The following is a 25,767-nucleotide window of genomic DNA, read 5'->3' as shown; positions in this document are numbered from 1 at the left end:
CCCTCCTGTCCCTGCACCAATCTGTCCGGCCTCCTCCCTGCCACCTGTCTGTCCGTCTGTCTGTCCCTCTCTTCCAGCAGCCGGCTGTCTGTCCTGCCGCTTGCCCACCTGCTCGTCCGTCCTGCCAGCCTCGTGTCCGTCTGTCCATCCCCACCCCTTCTCTGCTCCAAATACCCCCCCTGTCCCCCCCCATGTCCCCCTGTCCCCCCCCATGTCCCCATGTCCCCCCATGTCCGTCTGTCCCCCCCATGTCCGTCTGTCCCCCCATGTCCGTCTGTCCCCCCCCATCGGTCGCTGTGTCCCGTCTCGGCCGCCAGGGGGCAGCACGGCCCCGCGCACGCGCCCGGCCCCGTGCTCATCGCCCCCTGGCGGCCGAGCCGGGCAACGGCGGCGCGCGGGCCCGGAGAACAAAAGGGCGCCCCGACAGCCAATGGGAGCCCGGCTCGGCCGCTCGGCTCCCACTGATTGGCGGAACCGCGGCCAATGGCGAGGCAGTGCTGCCTGTCCGTCTGTCCCCACGTGGGGGTGGAGAGAGTGCAGGGGGAGCGCGGGCCCTTCCTGATCCCACCCTGCATCCCTGATCCCACCCTGCATCCCCGATCCATCCCCTGCATCCCTGATCCCACCCTGCATCCCTGATCCATCCCCTGCATCCCTGATCCATCCCCTGCATCCCTGATCCCACCCTGCATCCCTGATCCATCCCCTGCATCCCTGATCCCACCCTGCATCCCTGATCCCACCCTGCATCCCTGATCCCACCCTGCATCCCTGATACATCCCCTGCATCCCTGATCCCACCCTGCATCCCTGATCCATCCCCTGCATCCCTGATCCATCCCCTGCATCCCTGATCCCACCCTGCATCCTTGATCCATCCCCTGCATCCCTGATCCATCCCCTGCATCCCTGATCCCACCCTGCATCCCTGATCCATCCCCGCATCCCTGATCTCATCCCTGCATCCCTGATCCCATCCTGCATCCCTGACCCCTGCCTCCATCCCTCATCATGCTTCCTGTATCCCCCATCCTGCTGCCTGCATCCCACTGACCCTGCCTGCATCATCCTGCAATCCCAGCTTGCATCCTGCCTGCATCACCACCTGCATCCCCCCCTCCCTGCCTGCATCCTGCCTGCATTTCCCCCATTCCTTCCTGTATCCCTGCCTGCATTCCCTGGCAGCAGGACCGGGTGCCACCAGGATGAGGGTGGCAGCAGGACGCGGTGCCCAGGGGTCTCTAACTCTGCCCCCCACCCCATCTCCTGCCCACGCCAAAGCCTGTGAGGGTGCTTTGGCGGTAGGGGGGTGCCCATAACTGGGGGTGCCCAGAGCCAGGGGTGCCCAGAGCCAGGAGTGCCCACAGCGGTGGCTGCACGGGGTGGTCGCAGCAGAAGGGAAACTGAGGCAGAGCCGAGAGCGGAGCCGGCGCCAGCAACGGTTCATATATTTATTCATAAGCCAAGTTATCCATAAAAAAGTTCCATAGTAAAAGGCCTTTACAGGAGTGGCGGCTCATAAAACCTTTGTTTAACCCTTTGCTCCTTTTTTTTTTTTTTTTTTTTTTTTGTCCTTTCGGATTTTATTTTTTTTTATCCTGTTTTGTGGGATTTTTTTTTTCTGGTTTAGTGTTTACACTGGAAAAGCCCCTGTACAATATTTTCCAGGCAGCGGCGGCGGGACGGGCCAGCGTCCGCCGGCCCCGGGGGGTCCCCATGGTCCCCCCACGGCCCCCCCCGGGGTCCCCCCCCCGCGGTCACCCCCCTATTGCACTGGGGACGGTGGCGCTGGGCCCCCCGCCCGGGCCGAGCCCCCCGCCCTGGCCCCCTCTGTACAGCGCTCCCCGCTGTCCCCATCCCCACAGGCTGGGGGACACAGTGCACTGAAACGACCCCCCCCTTCCCACCCACCCCCTCCCCGAGGATTATTATTATTATTTTTTTGTGGAGGGTTTGTTTTTTTTTTGACCATTTTTGCTTTTTTTTTTTTTTTTTGTCCTTTCTCGGTTTTCCATAAAACTTCCCGGAAGAAATACAATATTTACAGGCAAAATAAATAGAACAACACACCTGATTTCTGCTTCACCTGCTGGCAAACAGTCAGAGGTACTAGGGAAAGTTATGGCTTGTAGGGGAGCCCCCCCCACCGTCCCCCTTGGGCCCCCCCAACGCGCCCCCCAATGTCACCACGGGCTTTGCATAAGAGCCGGGCAGGACCCGCAGAGGGGTCCCCGTCCCCATCCCTGGGGGGGTCAGCAGAGGGTGGGCACCCCCAGGGGGGTCAGCAGAGGATGGGCACCCCCAGGGGGGTCAGCAGAGGATGGGCACCCCGTCAGCGGTCACCAGGCGGCCCGTGGTGGGGTCGTAGGTGCCCGCCAGGTAATAGAGGTCCTGGCGGTCCTGGTACCTCCGGCCCCGCGTGAGCTGCTCGTAGTGCTCCCGCCCCACCACCTGGCACTTGTGCGAGATGGTCTGCACGTCGTTCTCGTCCTCGTGGCACGACTGGTACAGCGCGTTCTGCGGGGACAAGGCACCGTCACGGCCACGGCACGTGGCCACCTGGTGTGGCCACCTGAGGTGGCACATGGCTACCTGAGGTGGGACGTGGCTATCTGGCATGGGACATGGCTAACTGGTATGAGACGTGGCTACCTGGCATGGGACACAGCTGGAATGGTGCACGGCCGCGTGACGTGGGACATGGCTACCTGATGTGGGACGTGGCTACCTGACATGGCAAGTGGTACCTGGCATGACATGTGGCTACCTGACATGGTACACGGCTACCTGAGGTGGTCTGTGTCTACCTGGCCTGGTGTGTGGCTACATCACAAGTCACGTGGCTACCTGGCACACTGTGGGGCTACCTGACACAACTCAGGGCTACCTTATATGATGTGCGGCCACATGACATGGTACATGGTTACTTGACATGGTATGTGGCTACCTGGCCTGGCACAGGGTTGCCTGACACGACGCGTGCCTACCTGGCACAGTGTGGGGCTGCCCGGCACGGCTCACGGCCACCTTACACGGCGTGTGGCCACGCGACATGGCACATGACCGCTTGGCACGACGAGTGGCCACCTGACACCACAGCCCGGCAGAGCTGCCCCTGCCCCACCCTCACCTTGCCGTCGCTCTGGCGCTTGCCCAGCTTGGTCTCCTCGGGGTGGTAGAACCACTTGACCTTGACCACCATGTTGCTGGCCCAGGACTCCCACATGCTCTCGATGCGGCCGATGTAGGGCAGGTTGGGCCTCCCGGCCGACAGGAACACGGCGCAGTCGCCCACGCGCAGCGTCTCCTTGCCCCGCACGATGGCCTTGTAGAACAGCTTCCGCGCCTTGCCCTTCATGCCGCGCCGCTGGGGGGGACACGGGCTCAGGGGGGGCACAGGGACCCCCAAACCCGCCACCACGGGGCAGGGGGAGAGCAGCACCGAGGGCGGGTATGCCCACGGCACCCGGGCAGTGCCCTGTGCCTGAGGGACACAGCTGGTGTCACCAGTGCCCAGGGAAAGAACAGGCAATGTCACCAGTGCCCAGGGGACACAGGCAGTGTCACCAGCACCCCTGCATCTGTGTGGCACAGTTGGTGTCACCAGCACTGTGTGCTGGGCAACCACATGTTGCAACTGCTGTCCCCAAACGTCACGAGCTCCTTTTGCTGGGCACCTGAGTGCCAGCATGGGCATCCACATGTCACAACCGGTGTGCCCAGCACCCTGAGCACCTGTCAGGCACCCCTGTGCCCCCCGCACCCACACCCCCACACCCCAGGCACCTCGCTCTGTGCACCCCTGTGCCCTGCCAGGCACCCCCACACCTCTGCTGTGCCTGCTCCTCCCCTCCCAAAGCGCACCCAGCAGTGAGTGCCCATGGCTGTGCCAAGCTCTGGGTGCCCATGAAGGGGGGCAGGGTGGGTGCCCGCCTTACCTGCGTGGGGTTCCCCGACCACCTCCAGAGCTGGCGCGCGGGCAGGAAGGCGGAGATCTTTGGCCGATTTTCCACCGAGGGCAGGCGCTGCCGCCGGGAGAACTCTTTGGCTTTGGCGAAGCTGAGGGCCTCCTTCCGCTTGAGCTTGGCCTTGGGGCCGGCGGCGGCCGCCTTGGACAGGAAGCAGCGCTGTGGCGCGGTGCCCTTGGGCCGCAGTGCGTCCGGCTGCGCCAGCAGCGCCGGCACCGGGTGCGACAGGCAGGTCTGGAGCAGCAGCGCCGAGTCCTCGTCCTCCGAGCTGTAGGAGGAATCCTCATTGTCCGAGGAGCAGAGGCTGGACGTGGAGATGGAGCCGGAGCTGGAGGAGGTGGAGGAGCCCGAGGAAGAGGAGGACACTGAGAGGCGCGTCATGAAGCGCGAGGGGACGTCGGCGCCCAGCCCCGCCGCGTCCTCGTCCTCGTCCATGTCCGAGTAGGAGCTGTGGCAGTCGCTGTCGCAGTTCAGGGAGAAGTCCCCGTGCCCCGAGTACTTGCGCAGTGCCAGCCCCACGGGCAGCGGATGCGCGGCCGTGCGGCCCCTCCGCTCCCGGCCACCCAGCCCGGCGTGTCCGTAGCTGTGGCTGCCCAGTGGCCGCTCCAGCCTGGCCCCGAAGTCCTTCTCGGCCAAGAGCAGCGCCTTGCACGTCTTGTTCTTGGGGGACGTCACCCCTTCGTGGTCCAGCTTGACCAGGAACTCGCCGCCCGCCGCCTTCCTGCGCCCGCTCCTGCCCACCTCCGCCTCCAGCCGCTCGGCCTTCTTGGAGCGCAGGAGCTTCTGTGCCGCGGGCAGCACCAGCCCGGCGCCGGCGCCGAAGGAGCTGTAGGAGCTGGCGATGCGGCTGAAGGAGTCGGCGCCAAAGGCGGTGCCGAAGACGGGGGCGGCGAGGTGGTGGTGGTGGTGGTGCAGCGGGAAAAGGGTCTCCTTGGCCCGCAGCTTCTTGGCGCTGCCGTTGACCTGGAAGAGGTTCTGGAGCACGGCCGAGCCCTTGTTCACCGCCTTCCGCTTGGTCTGTGCCATGGCTGCCCAGCTGAGCAGGGACCCCCCGCGCCGCCCGGCCGTGGCATCGCTCAGTGCCGGCCCCCGGCCCCCCGACAGCCCCTCCATGGCTTTGCCTGCGGGAGAAGGGGGTCAGGGGAGCCAGAGGATGGACGGACGGAGGGAGCATCCCAACAGCCTTCCCCACATCCCAACAGCCTTCCCCACATCCCAGCACCCCTTTCCTCATCCCAGTACCCGTCCACCCATCCCAGTACTCCTCCCCTTTCCTGCATCCCAGCACTTTTCCCTGCATCCCAGTGCCTTTTCCCCACGCCAAAACCCTTCCCCACACCCTCACATCCTTTCCTGTATACCAGCACCTTTCTCTGTATCCCAGCCCCCTTCTCCCCATCCCAACACCTCTCCTTGCATCCCACCCAGGTAAGTAGTCCATGGGTGCTCCTCACCCACCCATACCGCTCTTCTCCTTGCCAGATGCCTTCCTGCTGGAATTCCGGGAGGCCTGGGGGCCGTGATCCGGGCACAGCGTGGGGGGCAGCGCTCCAGGGGTGCCCATGTCGCCGCACGCCCGCTTCGCCCGCCGGCAGGAGCTGGACACCAGCAGTGCTGGGGAGGGCTCGGTGCCTGTGGGGAGCAGGAGGGTCAGGGCTTCCCCGTGCCCCACACCCACCCCCCCTAATTCTGTGATCCCACCCCGGCCCCTCACACTGGATCTTGAAGTCGGGGGGCAGCAGGCGGATGTTGGACACGGCAATGTGTCCGGTGTCGCCGTCGTCGAACTCCACCAGCACGGCCTCGGCGTCCTCCTCCTCCTCATCGCTGGAGGAGCCTGCGGCACGGGAGGGCTGTTGGGATGGGCAGGGGGTCCCCGACACCCCCCGCCCCACAGACTGCTCCCTGCCCAGCCTCACCTCGCACCACGTTCCCTGGGTACAGGCAGCGGGATTTCTGGCTCCAGTAGGCGCAGACGCGGGTGCCGGGTGGGAGGCTGCGGCGCGACTGCGGCCGCACGTCCAGGACCTGCAGGGAGCACCGTGCTGGGCTCTCCCCAGGGTGGGGACCCCCACCTTGACCCCCCACCCTGACCCCCCAGAAGCCTCCACTCACCGCCTCCTGCAGCAGCTGCTCCTGTGAGTAGATGCGCTGCCGGTTCCCCCGCTCGCCCTCGATGATGATGCTGTAGCTGGGGAGGGGGCACAGAGGGGGCTCAGCGCCCACCTTGGTACTCCCCTGCAAGGCTGGGACACCCCCCAGGGCCGGGACCCCTCGGAGCCCCCACTCACATGTCCGGGGGCTGGATGGTGCGGACGCTGCCGGCGTAGAGCAGACTGTCCTCCTTGGGAATCAGGATGTGCAGCCCATCCCGCAGATCCTCCTTCTGGATGGCGCAGGCGTGGGGGACCTCCTCACGTGTCCCCCCCGCCAGGCAGCCCCCCAGCTCCTCCTCCTCCTCTGAGAAGCTGCTGTTGTCGTCGAAGTCGAAGTCGTCCTCCACAGTGAAGCTCTCCAGCAGTTTGCTGACTGCCCGGCCCTTGCACTGCAGGAGGGGACAGGGGTGAGTAGGAGGCACGGGGGGGCCGTGTCAGGGTTGGGGGAGGCCACCCAGGTCTCACCTGCTTGGTGGCCACTTTGCTCTTGACCTTGGCCAGTTTCTTGCCCTTGCTCAGGATGGTCTTGGCGCTCCGGGGGGAGAGGGCCAATGAGAGCGCCCCGTTCTTGCGCTGCAAGACAGGGGGTCAGGACTGGCTGATGGCCCCCCAGTGTGACCCCAGCCCCCCCTGGTGTGCCTCCCACCACCCCAGTCCCTGCAGTGGTGCCTCCCATCTCCACCAGCACCCACAGCCTGTGCAAAACCTGCACCCGCCCCTTGGCACCCCATGGTCCCACCAGTGCTCCCAGCACCCCCAACCACCACAGAACCCCCAGCCCCTGCTCCCAGCTCTGCACCCCATGGTCCCAGCGGTGTCCACCCCAACCACCCCAGCACCCCCAGCCCATCCAAACCCCACATCCCACCCTCTGCACCCCGTGGTCCCTGCAGCATCCCCCAACTACCCCAGTACCCCAAGCACCTGCACCGTCTCACTGGAAACCCCAATGACCCCAGTACCCTCAGTCCCTGCACGTCCTGGTCCCATTGGTGCCCCCCAGTCCATCCAAATCCCACACCCAGTCCCCCACTCACCCTGAGGGCTGCCTGCAGCCCCTTGCTCTTGCGGGTGCCCTTCTTGCCCCTCTCTCCCAGCCGAACCCCCTCGTCCCGTGGCCCCAGGAGCCGGGGGTCCGTGCCCCCAAAGAGGCTGCCGGGGGGTCCTGTGGGGCTGGGGCCGCCGGGGGCTGGGGGCCGCAGGCTCTCCTTGCTCTTTCCCTTCAGCTTCTTCTTGCTGCCCTCGGGGCAGCCCCCGGCCTTCCGCCGCCCCGGCACCTTCTCCAGCTTCCCGGCACCCCCCGGCTTCACCGGCCGCCGCTTGATCTTCACCTCCCCCTCGGGGCTGCCCAGGCGGCAGGGACCTGGGGGGGACAGGGGTCAGGGCACCCCACAGGGACCGGGGCACCCCAAGGAGGCACACCAGTCAGGACACCCCAAGGACACAGGGGGACTGGGGCACTCCATGGGGGTCTGGGGACCAGGCACTGCACAGGGGCCACAGGGCTCAGGGCACCCCATAAAAGTGACGGGGTTTGAAATACCCCCCAGTTGCCCACCCAGCCCTGGCACATGTATTGCAGGGTCCTTGCCCCTGTGCCCCATGGCGTTTCCAGGGTGATCCCATTACCTAGCAGCCCCTGCCTTTCCTTCTTTTTCTTGGCCTTCTCATTGGCCTCCATCTTCACCACGGAGGACGGGGAGGGCCCCAGCACAGCCACTGGCCCCGTGGGCAGGGACAGCCCCGGCTCCTCGTCCTCACTGTCCGTGTCCCCCTCAGGCTCGTCTGCAAGGGCAGGGGACAGCAGTGAGGGACCCCTGTGCACCCAGGGGTGGCCCTGCACCCTCAGAGCAGGATGGGGTGAGCTGCGGTCACGTGTGATCCCCACTCCTGTCCTGAACCTTCTGCAGCCCCATGCTGGACTCTGAACCCCCATCCCCGTGCTGAATCCTGCACCCCAGTCCCATGGTTGGACCCTGCATCCCCATCCTCATGCTGCACCCAGCACACCCAGCCCAGACTCTGAACCCCTGTTCCCATGCCAGACCCCAACCCCAACCTCACACCACCACCCCAACCAGATCCCCACCCTGACCATGCACCCCATCCTAATCTTGCCCTGCTGTTCCCACCCCGGACCCCACACCCCCATCCCAACCCCACACCCCCATCCCTGTGCCCGCCTTGCCTCTGAAATGGGGGGGCTGCCGGGGGCCGGGGTCCTGCCCCTGGTACTTGGAGCCCTTGGAGCCCTTGGGTCGGTTCAGCTTCTTCTGGATGCGGGCGCTGGGGTTGGGGTCCCTCCGGCGGAAGGGGCTGAGGCCAGGGGGCAGCCCCTTGCCCTTCACCTTCTGCTTCAGCTGCAACACCCCGTCAGCCACCACACAGGGCAGGGGACCCTGCCCTGGGGGGGCTCAGGGGGCGTTTCAGGGGGGAGCAGGACCCCCCAGATCCCATGGGACTCACCGGGGAGCCCTGGAGGCTGCCGAAGGTTCCACCTGACAGTTTGCTCCTCTTCTTCTGGGGCTCGGGGTCCCCCCTCAGCTCAGCACACAGCAGGGACAGGCTGGTCTTCACTGCCCTGGGGGGAGCACAGCGTGGGCACGGTGTCTGCAGACCCCCCAGAAGGGTCTTGCACCTCTGGAGTAATCCTGCACCCCCCAGCTTCATCCTGCATCCCCCAGAGGAATCCTGCACCCCATCCCAAATGGATCCTGTACCTCACCCTGGCTGGCTCCTGCACCACCCAGCTGCCATCTCCCTGCTCTGCTCCCCACCCCAACCAACAGTTTGTGACACAGAACCTGGAAATTAATTTTTTTCTCCTTTCTATCTTAATTGTGGCCCCATTTAGCAACAATTTAACAAGGGGGGCCTGGGACCCCCCAACACTCCCACACACCTTCCCAGTGCTCAGTTGAGCACACAGGATTTATGGAGAACAACAACTATGGGAATGGGGAATGGGATGTGCCAGGCAGGAAAAGGGGGCTAGAAAGGGGGGTCGCCCCATGCCACGGGGCTCCATGGAATGCTGCTCCCACCCAGACCCTCCCATCTTCCATGGGAATGAGTGGATGAACCCTCTCAAACACGGCAGGGGACTGTGGTGAGATGGAGGCGGGTGCAATAGGGATGTAATGGGGGGGCCCCTGAGCACACCAGGAGGGTCAGACCCCCGCTGAGGGGGTCCCGTGGCACCGGTCACTCACTTGACCTTGCGGCTCTCGGCCCTGCCCAGAGTGCTGGAGTGTTTCCTCTTCCTCGGCCGCCCCGGCCCGCGCCGCGCCGGGCTCCGGGAGCTCTCGTCACGCCTGGAAAACCGGGGGCACCGTGAGCAGAGCCCCCTCCCTGTCAGGCTGAGGACAGGCCCAAACTCATCACATGGATTAACTGCCAGTGCTGCCCCAGCCTCAGGAAGGGGACGGAACGGGACGTACTCGTGGTCGTGGCGCCGCTGGAGCCTCACCAGCTCCCGCTGCTTCTCCTTGTAGCGGCGCTGGAGCTCGGCCAGGCGCATCCGCACCTCCACCTCCTGCGTGTTCAGCTGCTCCATGGCCGCCTTCAGCGGGCACACCTGGGGGGCCGGGGGGCGTTTGGAGGCCGCTGGCACCGCTGGTAGTGCCAACAGCCTCGGCCGCAGGGCTGAGACCGGGCACAACTCACCCCACCTCCCGCCCCCGCCGGGAGACACTCACGGCCTTGGTTTTGGGGGTCCAGGTGTACTTGCGTCGGGGGACGCGGGCGCGGGGCGGGGGCGAGGCGGGCAGGGGGCTGAGCGCGGGGGGGCTGCCCTCCCGCCCCGCCGCCTCCACCAGCGACCAGGCGGCCGCCACCGTGGCCAGGTTCTGCAGGTTGAAGGCCAGCAGCTCCTCATCCTCACCTGTGGGGACGGGACGGGGTCAGCAAGGAAGGACATCCCAGACTCCACGCTGGGAGCAGACCTTCAGCTGTGGCCGGGAGGGACACAACGTGCCCCATCTGGCCACCCCATCTGTGGGGAGCGGGACCCCACAGCCAACCCCTCACGCCACGGTGTTCCCATTCCACACTCAGTATGGAGTGACACACTCCCACACACCCGCAGGAATGAGGACGCGCCAGGACAGCGAGCGGCCATCCCTGCTGGGGCCCCCGGGATTCCCTGGGGAAGCCGAGCGGGGAGGGAATCCCAGCGCCTGCCTGGAGCCAGCGCTGGAGCAGAGCCCCGGCTTCGAGTGGGGCATGGCATGGCAGCATGGCATGGAATGCAGCCTGCATGGCATGGAATGCAGCCTGCCACGCCCATGGAACAGGGTGTACTGGAGGCACTGGGGTGTACCAGGGGCTGCCGGGGGTACTGGGGTGCACCAGGGGGCACTGGGGACATGCGGAGGCTCTGGGGTGTACCAGAGACGACTGGGGTCACCAGGGAGTATCAGGGGTCACCGGAGATGCCAGTGAGTACCAGCAGGCACCGGGGGCACTGAGAGGTGATGGGGGCACCGGAGGTCACTCACCTTCCCTGGCCAGGTCGCAGCGGCGCCGGCGCAGCTCCAGGTCGGCGAGTTCGCTGAGCAGGGCGATGCCGGGGATCCCTGAGGGGTGGGGGGCGGGCGAAGGGGGTGCAGGGGGAGGCTCTTCAGGCTCGTCCAGTGCTGGCAGCTCCCCCAGGTCAATGCCAGCGGCGATCAGAGCCTCCAGCCCGCCCGGGCAGCCCTGGTGCCTGACGGGGACATCACCATCCTCCTCCTCATCGCAGCTGCCCTCCAGCTCCAAGCCATCGCTGTCGCCTTCCTCCTCCTCCTCCTCCTCCTCCTCTTCCTCCTCCTCTTCTTCTTCCTCCTCCTCTTCTTCCTCCTCCTCCTCTGCAGTGGGGGGCAGCGGGGAGCCCCCCACCCTGGGCACAGGGTGCTGCTGCTCCGGTTGCTCCGGTGCTCCCTGAGCCGCCTCCTGGTGCCCCCCGAAGGGCTCCTCGGTGCCCCCCGCGGCCGGCGCCGCCCCCCGCTCCCCGCAGAGGGGGCCCGGGGGGAGCAGGAGGTGGTGGCGGTGCAGCAGCACCCCAGGACCCTCGGCCGGGGGGTCCCGGGGAGGGCCTGGCTCCCGCAGCGCCTCGGCGGTGGGGCTGAAGGTCCGGGACTGCTCGGGCTCGGCGGGGGGGGACCCGGCGTGCACGGGGTCGGGGTCCGCTGGCTCGGCCGAGTGCACCGCGGGGTAGCCCATGGTGGCGGCGGGGTAGCCATACCCGGGGGGCAGGTCTGTGGGGAGGGGGCGATGATCAGCGGGGACCCCCCGGTGCCCCCCAACCGCCCTCCTCTTCCTCGATGCCACGGACTCACCTGGCTCCAGGGGTTTGGGGTAGCGGCGCGGGGGCTGCCCCTCGCCCCGCGCGTCCTCGCCCTCGCTGCCCTTGCTGGGGGTGGGCAGGGGGCTGGCGGCCGGCGAGCGGGGGGCCACGGCTGGGCTGGCGGTGGGGCAGGTGGGTAAAGTGCAGGGGGCCGTGGGCAGGGTCACCGGGCACTTGGCCTGGTGCCGCAGGGCCGGCGAGTGGCAGCAGGGGGAGAGCTTGGGGGGCGCGGGGGCCGCCGAGGTCAGGCCCTTGGCTGGGGGGTTTAAGGCAACTGCTTTGTGGGAGGGTTTGAGGGGCTTCTCAGGACCCCCCTCCTCCAGCTCCAGGGGCTGCTCCTCCGGCTTCCGCTGTGGGAGACAACGAGGTGACATGGGTTAGCCCCTGCCCCACAGCCTGGTCCCTGCCCCACAGCCTGGCATCCTACAGCCCAGTCCTGCATCCCACAGCCTCGTCCAGCCCCACATAGCCCAGATCAATGGCCCAGACTCCTGCCTCACCACCCAGCCCAGCACCCTATAACCCCACCCCCCATCCGAGTCCCACATCCCTGCCCACCCCATGCTCCTCTGCCTGTCCCCAGCCTCCCAGCGCTGCCCCACATCTCCCATCCCAACCTCCACATCCAGCCCCACATCCCCACTCTCCACCCCAACCTCCATCCTGACTCACATCCTCCAGCCAGCCCCACATCCCATTCCATCCCCAGCCCCCCAACATCCCCCAGCCCCCTGGCACCTGGCCGTGTGCCTGGCGCTGGATCTCGAGGGCCTGGGCTGCCCGTTGCTGCTGCTGCTGCTGCTGCTGGAGGGCGTAGAGCTCCTGCTGCCGCAGGAACTGCGACCGTGGGTACACAGGCAGCTGCCCTGTGTGCTGCAGGTGGGCACTGGGACCCCGGCCCGGGTACATGGGGGGCCACAGCGACGCCTGGTCCATCACGTCGGCTGCAGAGGGTAGGGGGTCAATTGGGGAGTCACTTCGGGGTCACCCCACAGACCCCAGTGGTGCTGAACCCAAGCCCTGCAATCCTGGCAGCACCTGAAGGGACCCGCATCTCCTGCCCCTAGACTCCCAAAAGTACCTGAAAGGACCCCAACACACTCCCCTGTTCCACCAAAAGCACCCTGCAGCCACAACAGCACCCACAGAAAACTCACTACCAACCCACGAACCCCCAAAAGTAACTCCAGTGATCCCCATCTCCCACCCTACACCCCCAAGGACCCCATCTCCTCTCCCCCAGCCCCACTCAGCACCCAGGATTCCCCTCCCCAGCACAAGGTGGGGGTCCCAGCCTTACCCAGCGTGTGGGGGGTGCCGTGGGCGGGGGGTTCTGTGGGGAGGATGACGAGCTGGGCGGGGGGGTCCTGGGCGAGGGGGAACACGGGCTGCATGGCACTGGGCATGGAGGTGGGGAAGGCGGGGGGCAGGTTCTGGTGCAGTGCCGGGTGCCCGATGCCTGCAGGGATGGAGGAGGGGTCTGTCAGCACCCCACTGTGGGGGGTCAGCACCCACCCAGCCCCCCCAGAGTCCCCTCACTGACCGTAGGAGTGCCCCCCCATCCAGATGGAGGGGCTGCGGGTGCGGGGCAGCCAGTGCGTGTGCGCAGGGTGGGCGTGGGCGGCGGGGTCCCCCCCCAGCTGCCCCGCCGGCAGCGACGAGCCCCCTGCCATCATCAGGTGGGGGGTCAGCTCCCCAGGACACCCCCCCGATGGGTGCATCCGGGCAAACTCCACCAGGTCCTTGCTGTCCCTGCGGGAAGAGGGGGATACACACAGTGTGGGGGCAGCACTGGCATCACCCTCCCCTGTACCCCCAAGGACCCCCGTCTCCCACCCCTGCACCCTCAGCAGCACCCACAGGAACCCCATCGCTCTCCCCTGCACCCCAAAAAGGCACCAATCTGCATGACCACCAACACCCACATGGACCACCAGGTCCCACCATGTACCCCCAAAAGCACAGGAGCCCCGCACCCCCAAAAACACCCAAAGGGACCCCCTCTTCCAACCCCACATTCCCAAGAGGATGTCCAGGGTCTCCCATGTCCCTCCCTGCACCCCAGGGACCCCCATCTTCCCCCTGCCCCCAGCAGGCCCCCCCAATTCCCCCTCACTCACTGGAGCAGAATGTCCCTCCCGGGCAGCCCCAGGCGCTCCTCGCAGAGCCGGCCCCGTTCCTCCTCAGCCTCCAGTTCCATCAGGTGCACGGGGCGTGCGGTGCCCGCTGCCACGGGGACATCACAGTGACATCAGCGTGGCACCGCCAGCCCCCTGCCACCCCCGACCCCCTCCCCAGCCCTTACCTTTGACTCCGGCCGCCGCCCGCTGCCGCCCGGTGCCCCCGGTGCCGCCGTTGCCGTAGGGCTCGTGGCGGCCCAGCGTGTCCTTCTGCCGTGCCACGGCCACGGCGATGCCCACGGGCGGCTGCCGCACCTCGCCCTCGGTGCCGCCAGGGCCCAGTGCCTCGTGCTCCCGGCCGCGGGCACAGTCCGGCCGCTCCAGCTCCAGCTGCCCCTTCCCCGATGGGAATTTGGCGTCCTGGTGGGCGCAGCTGCCCTTGGTGCCTGCCAGCCCCACAAAGGGGGGGCCCTTCTGCCCCCCCAGCAGGGCCCCGTTGCTGTATTTGAGCAGGTTCTTCATGGCCGAGACCTCGTCGGGGGCGTTGGGCACCTCCTGCGCCCGCACCAGCCCCGTGCCGAAGGGGTCCAGGTAGGGCCCCCCCTTCCGCTCCTCCGTCACGGCCAAGGGGGGCCCCTGGCCCTGCACCCCCCAGGGGGGCAGGGCGTGCCCGCTGTAGCCCAGGGCACTCAGCTCCAGGGGCTTGCGCTTGCCCTCGGCCGCCTCCGCCTCGGGGTGCTGCTGGTGCCGGATCCGAGCCACCTTCTGGGCCGGGGGGTCCTTGGGGGGGCCCTTCTCTAAAGTGCAGCAGGAGGGGCCGACGCGGACGCCCAGGGGGTCGGGGCGGGGGGCACGAGAGCAGTCAGGGGCTGGTGGCACCTCGAAGTAGCTCTTCTCCAGCCCCCCCTTGGGTGCCGGGCACCGGCTGGAGAAGGGGGGTCCCTCAGCTGCGCCGCCCCCCAGGTACTCCAGCCCCTTCAGCCGGGTGCCAGGAGCCCCCCAGTCCAGCCGCCGCTCTGCTGGCCCCTCGGCCTTCAGCGGGTGGTGGAAGGGGGCACCGTAGGGCTCGGTGCCCGCCTCCGTGTGCCGCTCCTTGCCGTCCCCACGCTCCATCCCGCCAGATTCCACTTGGAACGAGCGGCTCTTGTCCGCCGGGGGTCCCACTGAGGGCACCAGCGTGGCCCCGCTCAGCTTCAGCTCACGGGCGGGGGGCTCGGGCAGCGGGCACAGCACCTCGGGGCCGGCGTGGAGCGGGAGACAGGGGAAGGAGCCGGCAGCGGGCACGGCGTAGGACACGGCATGGTGCAGCATCTGCCGCCGCTCCACGGCCTCGCCGTAGGGCTGCGGCGCCTCGGGGACCCCCGGCTCCCGCTCCTTGGGGGTGCAGCGGGTGGCGCGGGGCAGGGCATTCCCGGCACAGCTGGGCAGCGCCGCGCGGGCGCCGTCACCGTCCAGCCCCTTGGCGCCCAGCAGGCACGAGGCCAAGGGCTTGGGGCGCCCATCGCCGGAGCCCCGCGGCGGCACCCCCTCCTTGCAGTGCCCCTCGGGCGGCACCGGCAGCACCGCCTTGTGCCGCTCCTTGGGGTCCTCCTCGGGCAGCCGCTCCTTGGGGTCCCCCTTGCCCCCCTTCTCCTTGCCCACCAGGAAGCGCTCGTAGTCCTTGGGGGTCTTGGGCAGGGGGCCGGTGTCCCGCTCCCGGCTGCAGGAGCTGGCAGGGGGCCCGGGGGCGGCACGGGGGATGCCAGGGAAGCCGTGGCTGGCAGGGAGCAGGGGGGGCTGCGCCGGAAGGTTCCGCAGGTAGAAGTTATCTGGAGGGGAGGGTAATGCATGAGACCCCCACGGACCCCCCGCCCAACCGCTGGCTGTGCCAATGAGAGGAGGAGTGGAATGAAGGGACAGATGCCCACCACCCCACCCGCTGCCCAAGCACTGGGCATCTGCTCTGGCACCAGCCCCCCACTCCGACACCAGCACTGGGACAGGCACTGAGCCCCCTAACCCTGCCCAGCTGGGGACACGCACTCTCACAGGGGACCCTGGTACCCTGGCGGCCCCGGTACCTGCCTTTCTGGCTCTCGTAGAAGCGGTGCTGGCCGTAGAGCACGTTGCCATTGCCGTGGTGGTCCAGGTGGCCCATGGGCAGGAAGGTGGAGGCCAAGCTCCCGGAGAAGCGGGGGTACCCCGGGGCTGGGGGCACAGGGTCAGGGGGGCTGGGGTGGCACATCACCCAGCAACCCAACCCACAGCGCTCTGGCTGGGAACGCCCTACAGAGCCCGTGATCCCCTCCATGCTGGCATCCCCCACGCCCTCTGGGAGCCACCGGGGAGGGGGCTGAGGCCCCCCCAGCCTCATGTCAGCAGTGGCCGTGCTTGGCTCGGCTCGGCACGGCCCGGGCGGGCTGTCCGTCAGCCGCGTGCACTGCCCGTCCCCGTCCCCCCGTGCCCCCCCGAACGCCGGGAGCCAGCTGGCAGCCGGTCAAACTACCAGCCGGGCCGGCTGCCAGGGCCCCGCGCCAGCACCGCCGCCCCGCTCCCGCTCCTCCGGCGGGATGGGGACGCCAGTAGGACGGGGGGGGGGCAAGGGGAGTCAGTTGAACCAGGGCTGCCCTGGGGGTCCCCACACTGTCACCTGCCCCGTCATCACCAGTGACACAAGCTGGCCTGGCCTCAGCCCAGCTCCCAGGCTGGGGGTCTGCAGCTCCGCATGAGCCTCTCCAGACACCCCAAACCCCAACTCTGGGGGCTGAGCCTGGTTCCCGTGGATGCCCAGGGGGGATTTGGGGAACAGTGCTGCTTGTACCCACATCATCACCCCGAAGCAGTTGTCCAGGGTGCCTGGATCCCATCCACACAGGCACTGGTGGGACATGGCCCACTGGCACTGGGCAGAGCCCCGGCCACATCTTCACCACCCACAGGGACCCCCCGACCCACCCGCGTCCCGGTGCCCACTCACCTTCGTGGGAGTGGGAGAACCAGATCTGGGAGGTGCCGGAGTGGGGCCCGCAGAAGGCTGGCTCTGGGGGGGAGGCGGCGGGGCCGGCGGGGTGGCTGGGCCCCCCCGAGCCCAGGCTGCTGCTCAGGAAGCCCCCCATGAAGGAGGATGGGGGGGCGCTCCCCATCAGGCTGCTGCCGGCTGTGGGGAGAGGACACAGTCAGGGGGGCCGAGGACACAGCTGGGGGGCCAAGGACACAGCTGGGGGGGTTGAGGATGCAGCTGGGGGGGCTGAGGATGCAGCTGGGGGGCTGCACAGGCCCTGTTCACACACATGACCCGCGGTGCCCCCTCCTGCACACACGTGTGCATACGGTTCCCAGGGGGCTGTGCAGCCCACTCGGCACTGTGCATCCCCTGTGCACACACAGCCCTCCTGAGCACGCGTGTCCCTCGTGCTGTTGTGTCCCTCGTGCACACGCAGTCCAGGAGCACACACGTCCCTCACATGATCACCTCCCTCGTGCTCACACGTCCCTCGTGCACGGATGGCCCTTGAGCACCCACCACATCCCCTGTGCACACGTGGCCTGTGAGCCACATGTCCCTCGTGATCACAGCCCTTGTGCCATCACATCCCTTGTGCACACACATCCCCCGTGAGCACACGTGGTCCTTGTGCGATCACAGCCCTCGTGCCCCTCATGTCCCCCAGCCCCACGCTGCACCAGGGCGTGTGAGAGGCAGCAGAGCCGTGCAAGGGGCACTGGTGCCCTGCCCTGTGCGTGCCCTGAGAGCACACACGTGTGCTGGTACACAGGAGGCTTTGCACACGTGTGTGGCTCCCCACGCAGCTGCTCCCAGTTCTGGGACAATCCCAAGGTCCAGGGGCCCAAGGCTGTGCCACGCAATGTGTGTACACATGTAAGTGTGTACATATGTCTATAGACATGTATGGGTACACATGTGTGCAAGGAGGGGCAGGGGTAGCTCCCATCCTGACCCTACCACCTCCCCCACAGCCTGGGGGGGCCCCCAGCACCCCTGGGGAGGCCCATGGCCAGTGCTCCCCATCCCGCCCCCCATCCTGCTCCCATCCCGGCCAAACCGTGAGATCATGGTGGAAACTTTGGAGCTGGTGGCCAGCGGCCGGGCGGGGGGAGCTGGGATGGGGGGAGCCAGGATAGGGGAAACCAGGATGGGGGAGCAGCTGCCCCTCACTGCATGGCCCTGCTCCCCGTGTCCCTGTGTGCCGGTGTGGCCATGGCACGGCTCAGCACGGCTCGGCACGCGTGGCGTGGCGCGGAGTGCGGGCTGGCCGCCCGCCCGGCCGGGGCAGGAAGCGATGCTTTGCTCTCTAAGCCAGCCCACGCTCCCCGGCTAATCCCGCCGGGATGCCTCTGGGATGAGTGTCGGGATGTGGTTTCAGGCAGCTTCGCTCCTTCCTCCGCGGAGAGGCCGAGCTGGGCAGGACCGCGTGGGCCGGGGGCACGGCCGCAGCCCTGGGAACCGGACACGCACCAGGATGGGTGGGCACATCCCACTGTGTCAATGCATCCCGGGAGATCCCTGCCCGGTGTTGCCTGCAGCCAGCCCACCTCTACACCCCAGCTGTGCCGGGGGACCCCGTGCAGGCGTGGAGCCGGCAGCGTGCTGGGCGGCTGTGCCGGGCGGGAAGCCGAGGTTTCCAGAACAAGACTTTTCTGGAAGCCGTGGAAAGGGTTGGAAAAAATAACCCCCCACCCCGCCCCAAAGGCGGCGGGGCCGGGATGTCCCAGGGGGGTCATGGGGCCGCCGCTTCCCCCCACCCACCCGCTGACTCACGGGTCCCCCGGCGCACTCGGCCAGCACTGCCATTCCCACATTCCCACCCGCCTCGCACGCCTGCTCGCCACGGCCCCTGGCACACTTGTGCTCTGCGGCGGCTCACCACGAAGCATGGGCAGGGAGAAGCCCCCATCCTGCCCCCTCCAGCCACGCTGACAGTGAGGACAGGGACAGGTCCTCGAGAACGTGCACAACTCGTGTCATCGATGAGCCCACAGTGTCAGAGCAGCCCTGTGCCACAGGTTCCTGAGACCATGCACAACTCACGTCAACGATGAGCGACCAGTGTTGGAGGAGCCCCGTGCCAGGACGGGCACAGCAGCGCAGGGCTGGCTGCCAGCAGGGGACAGATGGGCTGCGGGGTCCCACCCCAGCCCCCCCCGCTGCCCCCCGGCAGCATCACCCTGGGAACTCCCTGGCCGGGCTCCCTGAGGCCAGTGCCGTGACTCAGCCCCGCCGGCATTGCTCCCGGCTCCAGCACGAAACTTCCCTTGGCCCCAAATCTGCAGAGAGTCACACGTGTGACAAGTGTGCCAGGTCTCAGCACGGCTGCAACAACAGCGCCGGGGGGTTGCGGGCGCAGGCAGGTCACTGGGGGGACCCGTGGGGGGCAACAAGAGGTGCTCCCCTCCCTACAGCTGCTCCTCGCCCCCGCTCCAAGTGCAGCGCAGATGGGAATTTTCCGGGAAGGCAGAAAGTTTCAGGGCCGGGGTGTGTGGGAGGGGCTGTGGCCCCGGGGGGGTTGACCCTACGGCTGCTCCGGGGTCCCCAAGGTGGTGACAGCTCCCGGGTCCCCGCGGTGGTGGCAGGGGGGACGTGCAGAGGGTTGGGTTTCTCCCTCAGCTATTTCAGGGCTGGAACATTCCTAACGGAGCCAGGGCCATGGGCGAAGGGCTGGGAGCTGGCAGGGACCCTCACGCCGCAGCCTGGCACCCTGGGGTTCCCCGAGCCAGGCAGGGGGTGGGGTGCAGCCCCCAGCTCCCCCCCCCCGGAGTTCACAACCCACACAACCCCTTTAAAAATCTGGCAAACAGGGAATAAACAGGCTCTGGCTTCTCCGGTGCTGTAATTCCAGCTGAATCCATATTGTTACGGCACTAAACGAACGCCGTGATGGCGAAACACTGCCGGAACGTGCCCGATGGAGCCAGGGGGGCAATCCCAGCGTTATCTGATGGGTTATCTGCTCCAGAGGGCTACAGGCAGCTGTCCTGGCTGGAGTTGCTGCGCACTCTGCGCTTGCACGCTCACCAGGGCTGCGTGTGCACGGCGATCACGAGGGTGGTGCACACTCCTGGCACGGCTGGCACACACATGTGCTCAGTGCACGCTGCCTGCACAGACTATTTGCACACCCACCGCACAACCTGACACACACGTGCTGCGCAAAACCATTTCTGGAGCACCGGGAAGCCAGGGAGGGTCCAGCCCTGGGGGTCCAGATGTCCCACGCCATTCCTGGTGTCACACAGATGCCAAGCATGTGGACTACCCCCCTGGGGAAACCCCCAAAAGGTGGGGACCATGGTGACCCCGTGTCACTGAATGCCACAAGTGCAGGGTCCCAGGAGGGAGTGACCCCAAGGGGCTACCAGGACTCATGCCCCCCTGCTCCCTCCAGGAGGGACCCCAGCACCCAGCGGGTCAGACCCTGTCCCGGGGTGATGCTGAGAGGCAGGTGAGGTGTAGGCAGGGCCAAGGGAGTTCTAGGAATTCTCAGATTCTCTGTGGAGCCCACCCCCACCCCTAGTGTCCCCTGAGCAGCAACAAGGGCTGGCAGCAGCTGCCTGTCCCCCCAGGGCCTGGCACGTGGTAGCGTCTCCGCGTGGATGGAGCTCATGACTAAGGAACAGTGGAACCACTCGGGAATGATTCTGCAAGACCCAGGGTGATCCGGTGGGATCTGGGGACCTGCACATCCTGCTGGCCACGCGTGTGGCCCCCTGCCCCTCATGGCTGCCGAGGAGCAGCCCAGTTAATGGTCAAATCTGGTTTAACTTTGACACTCTGGAAATGCGGCGGCATGGCCGGGCTGGTTCAGGGGGCCGGGGGTAGCGGGGAGCCCCTGCAGAAGAGCTGTACCAGAGCTGTGCCAGAGCTGTACCAGAGCCACACCAGAGCTGTGCCAGAGCCGTACCTCAGCCTCCAGCCCCTCATGAGACCTGTCCCCAGGGAAGCAGCGATGCGGAGTGGCTGCAGTGCTGGCACCTGGCCCTGTGTCACCATCAGGCCAGAGGCACTGTCCCCACCACCACCTCCCCACGGATCCCCCCCAAATCCATGTCAGGGAACCGCACAGCACCCGGCCTGCAGCGTAATCCAGGGAGGAGACAGGTGTGGGAGCACATCCAGCCACCGACTCATGGCCCTGGGATGCACACCGGGATGCAAACCCTGCACCGGGATGTGCACTGGGACCTGCACTGTCATGGCCAGGCTGCATGCCAGCACCAGGCTGCACACTGGCACTGGGATGCACACCGGCACTGCTGAGGCCAGGCTACAGATCAGCACCGAGATGCACACCAGCACCCCCGGGGTCAAGCTGCCTGCCAGCACGGCCACGCTGCTCCCAGCAAACCCGGCGCCGCCGTTCCCCAAGGCCGTGTGCCGAGGGCTCGGCCACGGTGACGATCAGCCCGGCGCAGTCACAACTCCCCACTAGTCCAGAAAAACATCCGAAGGACAAAAATCACATCCAGGCCCCAGTGCAGCTCAGCCAGAGTTTCCCACCCCTTGGTTGTGGTAGAGGCACTGGGACCCCTGGCCCTGCTCGGCACAGGGTGTGTCGGGGTGGTGGGACCCACCGCAATCGGGGTGTGGGGGCTGCACCCGGCCTGGGTGGGCTCAGGCAGCTCTGGGGGTCCCTGATCCCCCAGCACCAGGCAGTGTCACAGCCCCCCAGCCCCCCTGCCATCATCCACCCAGTGCCGGTGCCAAACCTGACGCCGGCCGGAGCGTTCAGTTCCAGCAACGCGCGGCCCTGAGTTACGGCTTTAATAAAATCAAGGAAAACACTTTTATCTCCCATTCCCAGGGAGGCCGCAGGCCCCAGCAAAGGCTCCTGGGAGGTGTAGTCCGGCCCCACGCCGGGAGCCATTTGGGGGAGTGCGGCCGGAGCCCCCCAGTCTCGCCGTGCCCCTCGGGTGCCGCGTGCCGCGCCGGCATCTCCATGCCACGGCCAACCGCGGGCTGGCTCCGTGCACTGGGTGGGGTAATTATCAATCATCGGCGTTAATTACCACGCCATGCCGCCACGGCTGCCGGCACCGTGGCTGGGCCATGCTGGGGGGACACGGGGTGCTGGGGACAGGGACCCCCCTCCTGCCGGCACTGTGCCGGCCACTAAATTATCCGGTTTATCCGCCCCAGCGGCGTTCCAGCCGTGTGGAGCTGCGGAGCGCAGCTCGCTGGGAAGCGCTCCGGCTGCGCCGGCCCTGCCAAAGCCGGAATATTTTTAGCTCGTTCTGTTGTTGGGTTTGGCTTCTCTGTTTTTTTTTTTTTTTCGGCGCGTTTCTGCCGGGGTATTTTTAGCCAGATCCATGTTATTTTAACAACCTCCGGTGCGTTCGGGCTCCCATGTGTCGCCCAGGCCCCGGCGGGTGTGAGGGTCCGGCACGGGGACACCGCCACGCCGGGAAGTCGGAGAGAAGCCGGAGAGAAGCCAGCAGCACCCAGCGCTGGCGTCCCCCCGGGATCCCCCGTACAGCCACTGCGAGCCGGAGAGCAGTCGAGTCCCCATCCCAACCCCCCACCCTGGGGACAGGCTCCAAGCCCCCACCACGCCCCACGGCCCCCAAAAGCAGGGGGAAGCCAGGGTGGCCCCCTCAGCCCGGCGGTGGTCCCGGCAGTGAGACCGCCGGCACAAAGCGAAACCGCCCCGGCCGCGGGCCCGATCCAGCACTACCTCCGGCACCCCCCGGTGCCCCCCGGTTTCTGCCTTCTTCCAGGAGCCCCCGCCGCTGCCACCCCCCCCCGCGCCGGCCCGGCCGTGCCCCCCGCCCTAATCCACGCACTAATTGTAATCCCATTAAAGCAGATATAATTTTATTAGTATTCACAGCTCATCAAGGCGGCGACAATAACCGGCGCTGCCGCCGTGCCGTGGCCAGACAACCGCCCGCGCCGGCGGGAAGCAGGGGGCCCCGGTGCTGCACCGCGCCGAGCCGGCAACCCTGCACCCGCTCCAGCCCTGCTCCCGCTCCAGCTCCATCCCGGAGCTCAGCAGTGGCAGCAGGGGCCCCGCTGGCTGCACACTCAAAGCCCTCCATGCAGCGAACCCCAGTTTAGGTGCAGCGAACCCCAGTTCAGCCCTGCCCGGCTGCAGCCGAGCACATGCCGCAGACAAAGCCACGGGGGCAGCTGGCCGTGGCCGCCGGATGCGGTGACCCCTCGGCAGTGCCGGTTGCCCGTGCGGCGCTCAGCCGTGTGCCGCGCTTTGTCCGGCCCCGGCGGCAAACACGCGCCACGAACCCCTTCGCACCCTGACACTTCGGTGCCCAACATCAAGCCAGGGCTCGGTGACCTTCCACCGCCGCCCCACGGCCCCGCACATAACGGCCTCCTCGTTCCCCCGAGCGCCCGTTCGTCCAGGCACTGGGATCTCGCCGGAGCGGCCCGGGGGCCACGCTCCTCCCGTGCCGGCGGAGCGGCGGGGTGGGGGAACATCCCCCGTGTGTGCGTGAGTCCTCACCCCAAACCACCAGGCACAGTGACAGCGGGATCGGCACAAAGGGAGGCCGAGCTCCCGGTGCCGTACCGAGCCCCCCACACCCCTCCCGGCCCCTCGCGCCGCGGCCGCATCGAGCCCTCTGACCTGTGTGCGTGGCCATGGAGATGGGCGCCGGAAAGTACTTGGTGGGCTGGAAGTGTCCGGGGGGCTGCACGGCCCCGTGTGCCGACCCCGCCACGCGTCCGGAGCCGTGCCGGTGGCCCAGGCTGCCCCGCTCCGACAGCAGCCGCGGCGGGGGCGCGAAGTCACGGCCGTCCATGCCGGGGGCACCCACCCGCGGGGGGCTCGGCGGGACCCCGACACGGCTGGTGGGCGATGCTCAGCGCCGCGCCGGGCTGGCTCGGCGGGCGTCCTGCCGCGCTCCGCGCCGGGGCTGTCGGCTCATCCTCCGCTCCTGGCACGGGGGAGAGAAAGGAGAGAGTGAGAGCACGGCCAGGTTGGGGGTACGGCCCTCCCCACACCCCCAAACCCGCTCGCCCAGCACCCCGCTCCCAGTTTGCCCAGTGCACAGCTCCCTCTCTCTCCGTCTCGCAGGGCCGCGGTTTCCCCGGCACTGCCGGTGCACGGTCCCCGTTTCCCCGCCATCCCCAGAGCACGGCTCCCCTTTCCCCGGTACCCCCGGTTTGCAGCCCCCAGCTTTCCCAGCACCCCCAGTTCGTGGTGCCCAGTTTCCTGGAGGCACAGCCCCCCCCCCGTGTTCCGGGTGCTCCCGGAGCGCAGCCCCCCCTCCTTTATCCGGTGTCCCCGGTTCTCGACCCCAATCCCCCGGAGCCCGGGCACGGCCACCCCCAGCTCGGGGCCCGGTTCCCGCTGCTCCGGCCCTTCCTCCCCGCTGCCGAGCTCCAGTTTCCCGGCGCTCCGTTCTTCTATCTCCCCCGGCTCACCGACCGTATCTCCCCGGGGCTCGGCCCCCGCTCGTCCTCGGCTCCCCCGGTTCCCGTTGTGTCCCCGGTGCTCGGCGCCTCCCTCGCTGCGCTTCCACTATTTCCTTCCTTCCGTCCCCAGCCCCGATTCCCCGGTATCTCCCCGGTTTCCCTCCAGCCCCACTTCCCCGGTATTTCCCGGTGCCCGGACCCCTCCTCTCCGCGGTTCCCCGGTTATTTCCCCGGTGCCCTGCCCCGGTTTCCCGGTGTCGCCGCGGTGTCCCGGCCCCGGTTCTCGGTCCGTGCCGGTGCCCGGCCGCGGCTCCCGCCCGCCGGGTCATTGTTCTGGCAGCGCCGGGGCCGCGGGGCCCGATCCTGCGGGGGGAGCCGGGCACGGGCCGGGCGGCGGCGAACAAAGGGGCGCGGGGCGGCGAGCGCGGCCGGGGGCCGCGGGGGGCCCCGGGGGGGGCCCGGCCGGGGCCGCGGGCACCGGGGAGGAGTGCTGGGCCGAGCCCCGCGGCGAGAAACACGGGCCGGGGGGGAAAAAAAAAAAAAAAAATAACGTGTGTTTTCCTCACTAGAACCGAACAAAATTACGTAAAAAAAAAAAAAAAAAAAAGTGGGTTTTTTATTGATGTAAAAAAAATAAACGTAAAGCGAAAAAAATTAACGTGAATTAATCGAAAGGAGGAAAATATTTAAAGCGAAAAATTTAAGGCGAAAAGGGCTCGGTGCGAAAATGTTTGAAGGCGCAAACGGTTCAGTGAAGCAGCGTTTGATAAGCAAATGATTTAATGAACTAATGTTTTCACGCACAAAATTTTTAATGGACAAAATTTTAAGGCGAAGCGCTTTAAAGCGACGAGTTTTAACAGCAAAAAATGTTTTAACATAAAAAGACGAAAGGGGAAAAAATGTTTTAATGGGAAAACATGAAGGGGAAAAATATTTTGGTGGAAAGAGATACAGGGGAAAATATTCTGGTAGAAAAAGGTGAAGAGAAAAAAATATTTTTGAAGGAAAGAGACGAACGGAGAAAATATTTTGATGCCGGAAAGATGCAAAAAAAATATTTGGGTGCAAACAAATAAAGCGAAAAATAAATAGTGAGGAAAAAATGCAAAAAAAAAAAAAAAAAAAAAAGGAAATGTACAAAGAATGAAAAAAAATAAAAGGCAAAAATGCAAAATAATTAACGCCCAAAAATTTAAAAATAATAAATCCAAGAAAGCAAAGAAAAAAACATAAAGCGCAAAGCGCAAATAAAAATAATGCTGAAAACGCAAAACAAAACAGAAAAAAAAATTAATGCCCAAAAGAACCAAAATAAATAACGCCAAAAAAAATTGTTAAGGCGTAAAAAAAAAAAAAAAAAAAAAAAAGAACAGAAAAAGAAAACCAAAAAAAAAAAAAAACAACACAATAACCCCGGAGCGCCCGAAATTAAAATAACCCCCAAACAACAACAGCAACAACAACAACAACAACAAAAAACCCACCCGCGGATCGCAGTTACTTACCGGAGGGGCGTTCCGCGCGCGGGGCGAGTGCGGTCCCGTGGCGGGGGTGCGCAGCGTGCTCCTGCCGGTGCCCGTGCACTGCCCATGCACCGGCTGCTCCTGCAGCAAAGGGAACCGGGGGTGTGTGGTTGGGGGGGGCGGGCGGGCGGGCGGGCGGGCGGGCGGGGGGGGGGGGGGAGGGAGGGAGGGCGGGAAGGAAGGGGGGGTGGGCACAGGCGGGTGGGGTGCGGGGACACGCCGGGCCTCCCGCTAACGCAGCGAGTACTCCGGCGGGGCGTGCGCGCACCGCATGCTAATGAGCGCGTGCCCCGCGCGCGCGC

The 25,767-nt window shown here is 66.5% G+C and overlaps 1 protein-coding gene across 1 annotated transcript; it reads right to left on the bottom strand.

The window, feature by feature from the left end:
* Positions 1 to 1,991: 1,991 nt before the first annotated feature.
* On the bottom strand, positions 1,992 to 25,550 carry BAHCC1 (BAH domain and coiled-coil containing 1). Its single transcript, XM_039390271.1, has 27 exons — positions 25,448 to 25,550; positions 23,149 to 23,458; positions 16,527 to 16,706; positions 15,635 to 15,757; positions 13,756 to 15,378; positions 13,571 to 13,676; positions 12,994 to 13,202; positions 12,751 to 12,909; positions 12,189 to 12,394; positions 11,443 to 11,800; positions 10,624 to 11,361; positions 9,823 to 10,007; positions 9,565 to 9,701; positions 9,337 to 9,438; positions 8,591 to 8,705; positions 8,313 to 8,484; positions 7,754 to 7,909; positions 7,162 to 7,487; positions 6,590 to 6,697; positions 6,260 to 6,513; positions 6,084 to 6,159; positions 5,888 to 5,996; positions 5,683 to 5,805; positions 5,433 to 5,600; positions 3,939 to 5,089; positions 3,131 to 3,367; positions 1,992 to 2,517 (listed from the first exon to the last, which is right to left on the bottom strand). The coding sequence occupies exons 2-27, from the start codon at positions 23,321 to 23,323 to the stop codon at positions 2,311 to 2,313; spliced, it is 7,503 nt and encodes a 2,500-aa protein (XP_039246205.1). The 5' UTR covers positions 23,324 to 23,458; positions 25,448 to 25,550; the 3' UTR covers positions 1,992 to 2,310.
* Between the last annotated feature and the right edge of the window lie 217 nt (positions 25,551 to 25,767).

The sequence above is a fragment of the Pipra filicauda genome, unplaced genomic scaffold (assembly GCF_003945595.2).
Source record: "Pipra filicauda isolate LSUMZ 115617 unplaced genomic scaffold, ASM394559v2 scaffold80_size11013439_pilon, whole genome shotgun sequence".
Classification (NCBI taxonomy): domain Eukaryota; kingdom Metazoa; phylum Chordata; class Aves; order Passeriformes; family Pipridae; genus Pipra; species Pipra filicauda.
This window is presented reverse-complemented; position numbering and strand designations above follow the sequence as displayed.

Coding starts and splice junctions, on each gene's coding strand:
- BAHCC1 (XM_039390271.1), bottom strand. CDS start 23,323: ATGGACGGCCGTGACTTCGCGCCCCCGCCGCGGCTGCTGTCGGAGCGG. Junction 16,707..23,148: donor CTCCATGGCCACGCACACAG/GTCAGAGGGCTC, acceptor CTCTCCCCACAG/CCGGCAGCAGCCTGATGGGG. Junction 3,368..3,938: donor GGTCGGGGAACCCCACGCAG/GTAAGGCGGGCA, acceptor TGTCCCCCCCAG/CGGCGCGGCATGAAGGGCAA.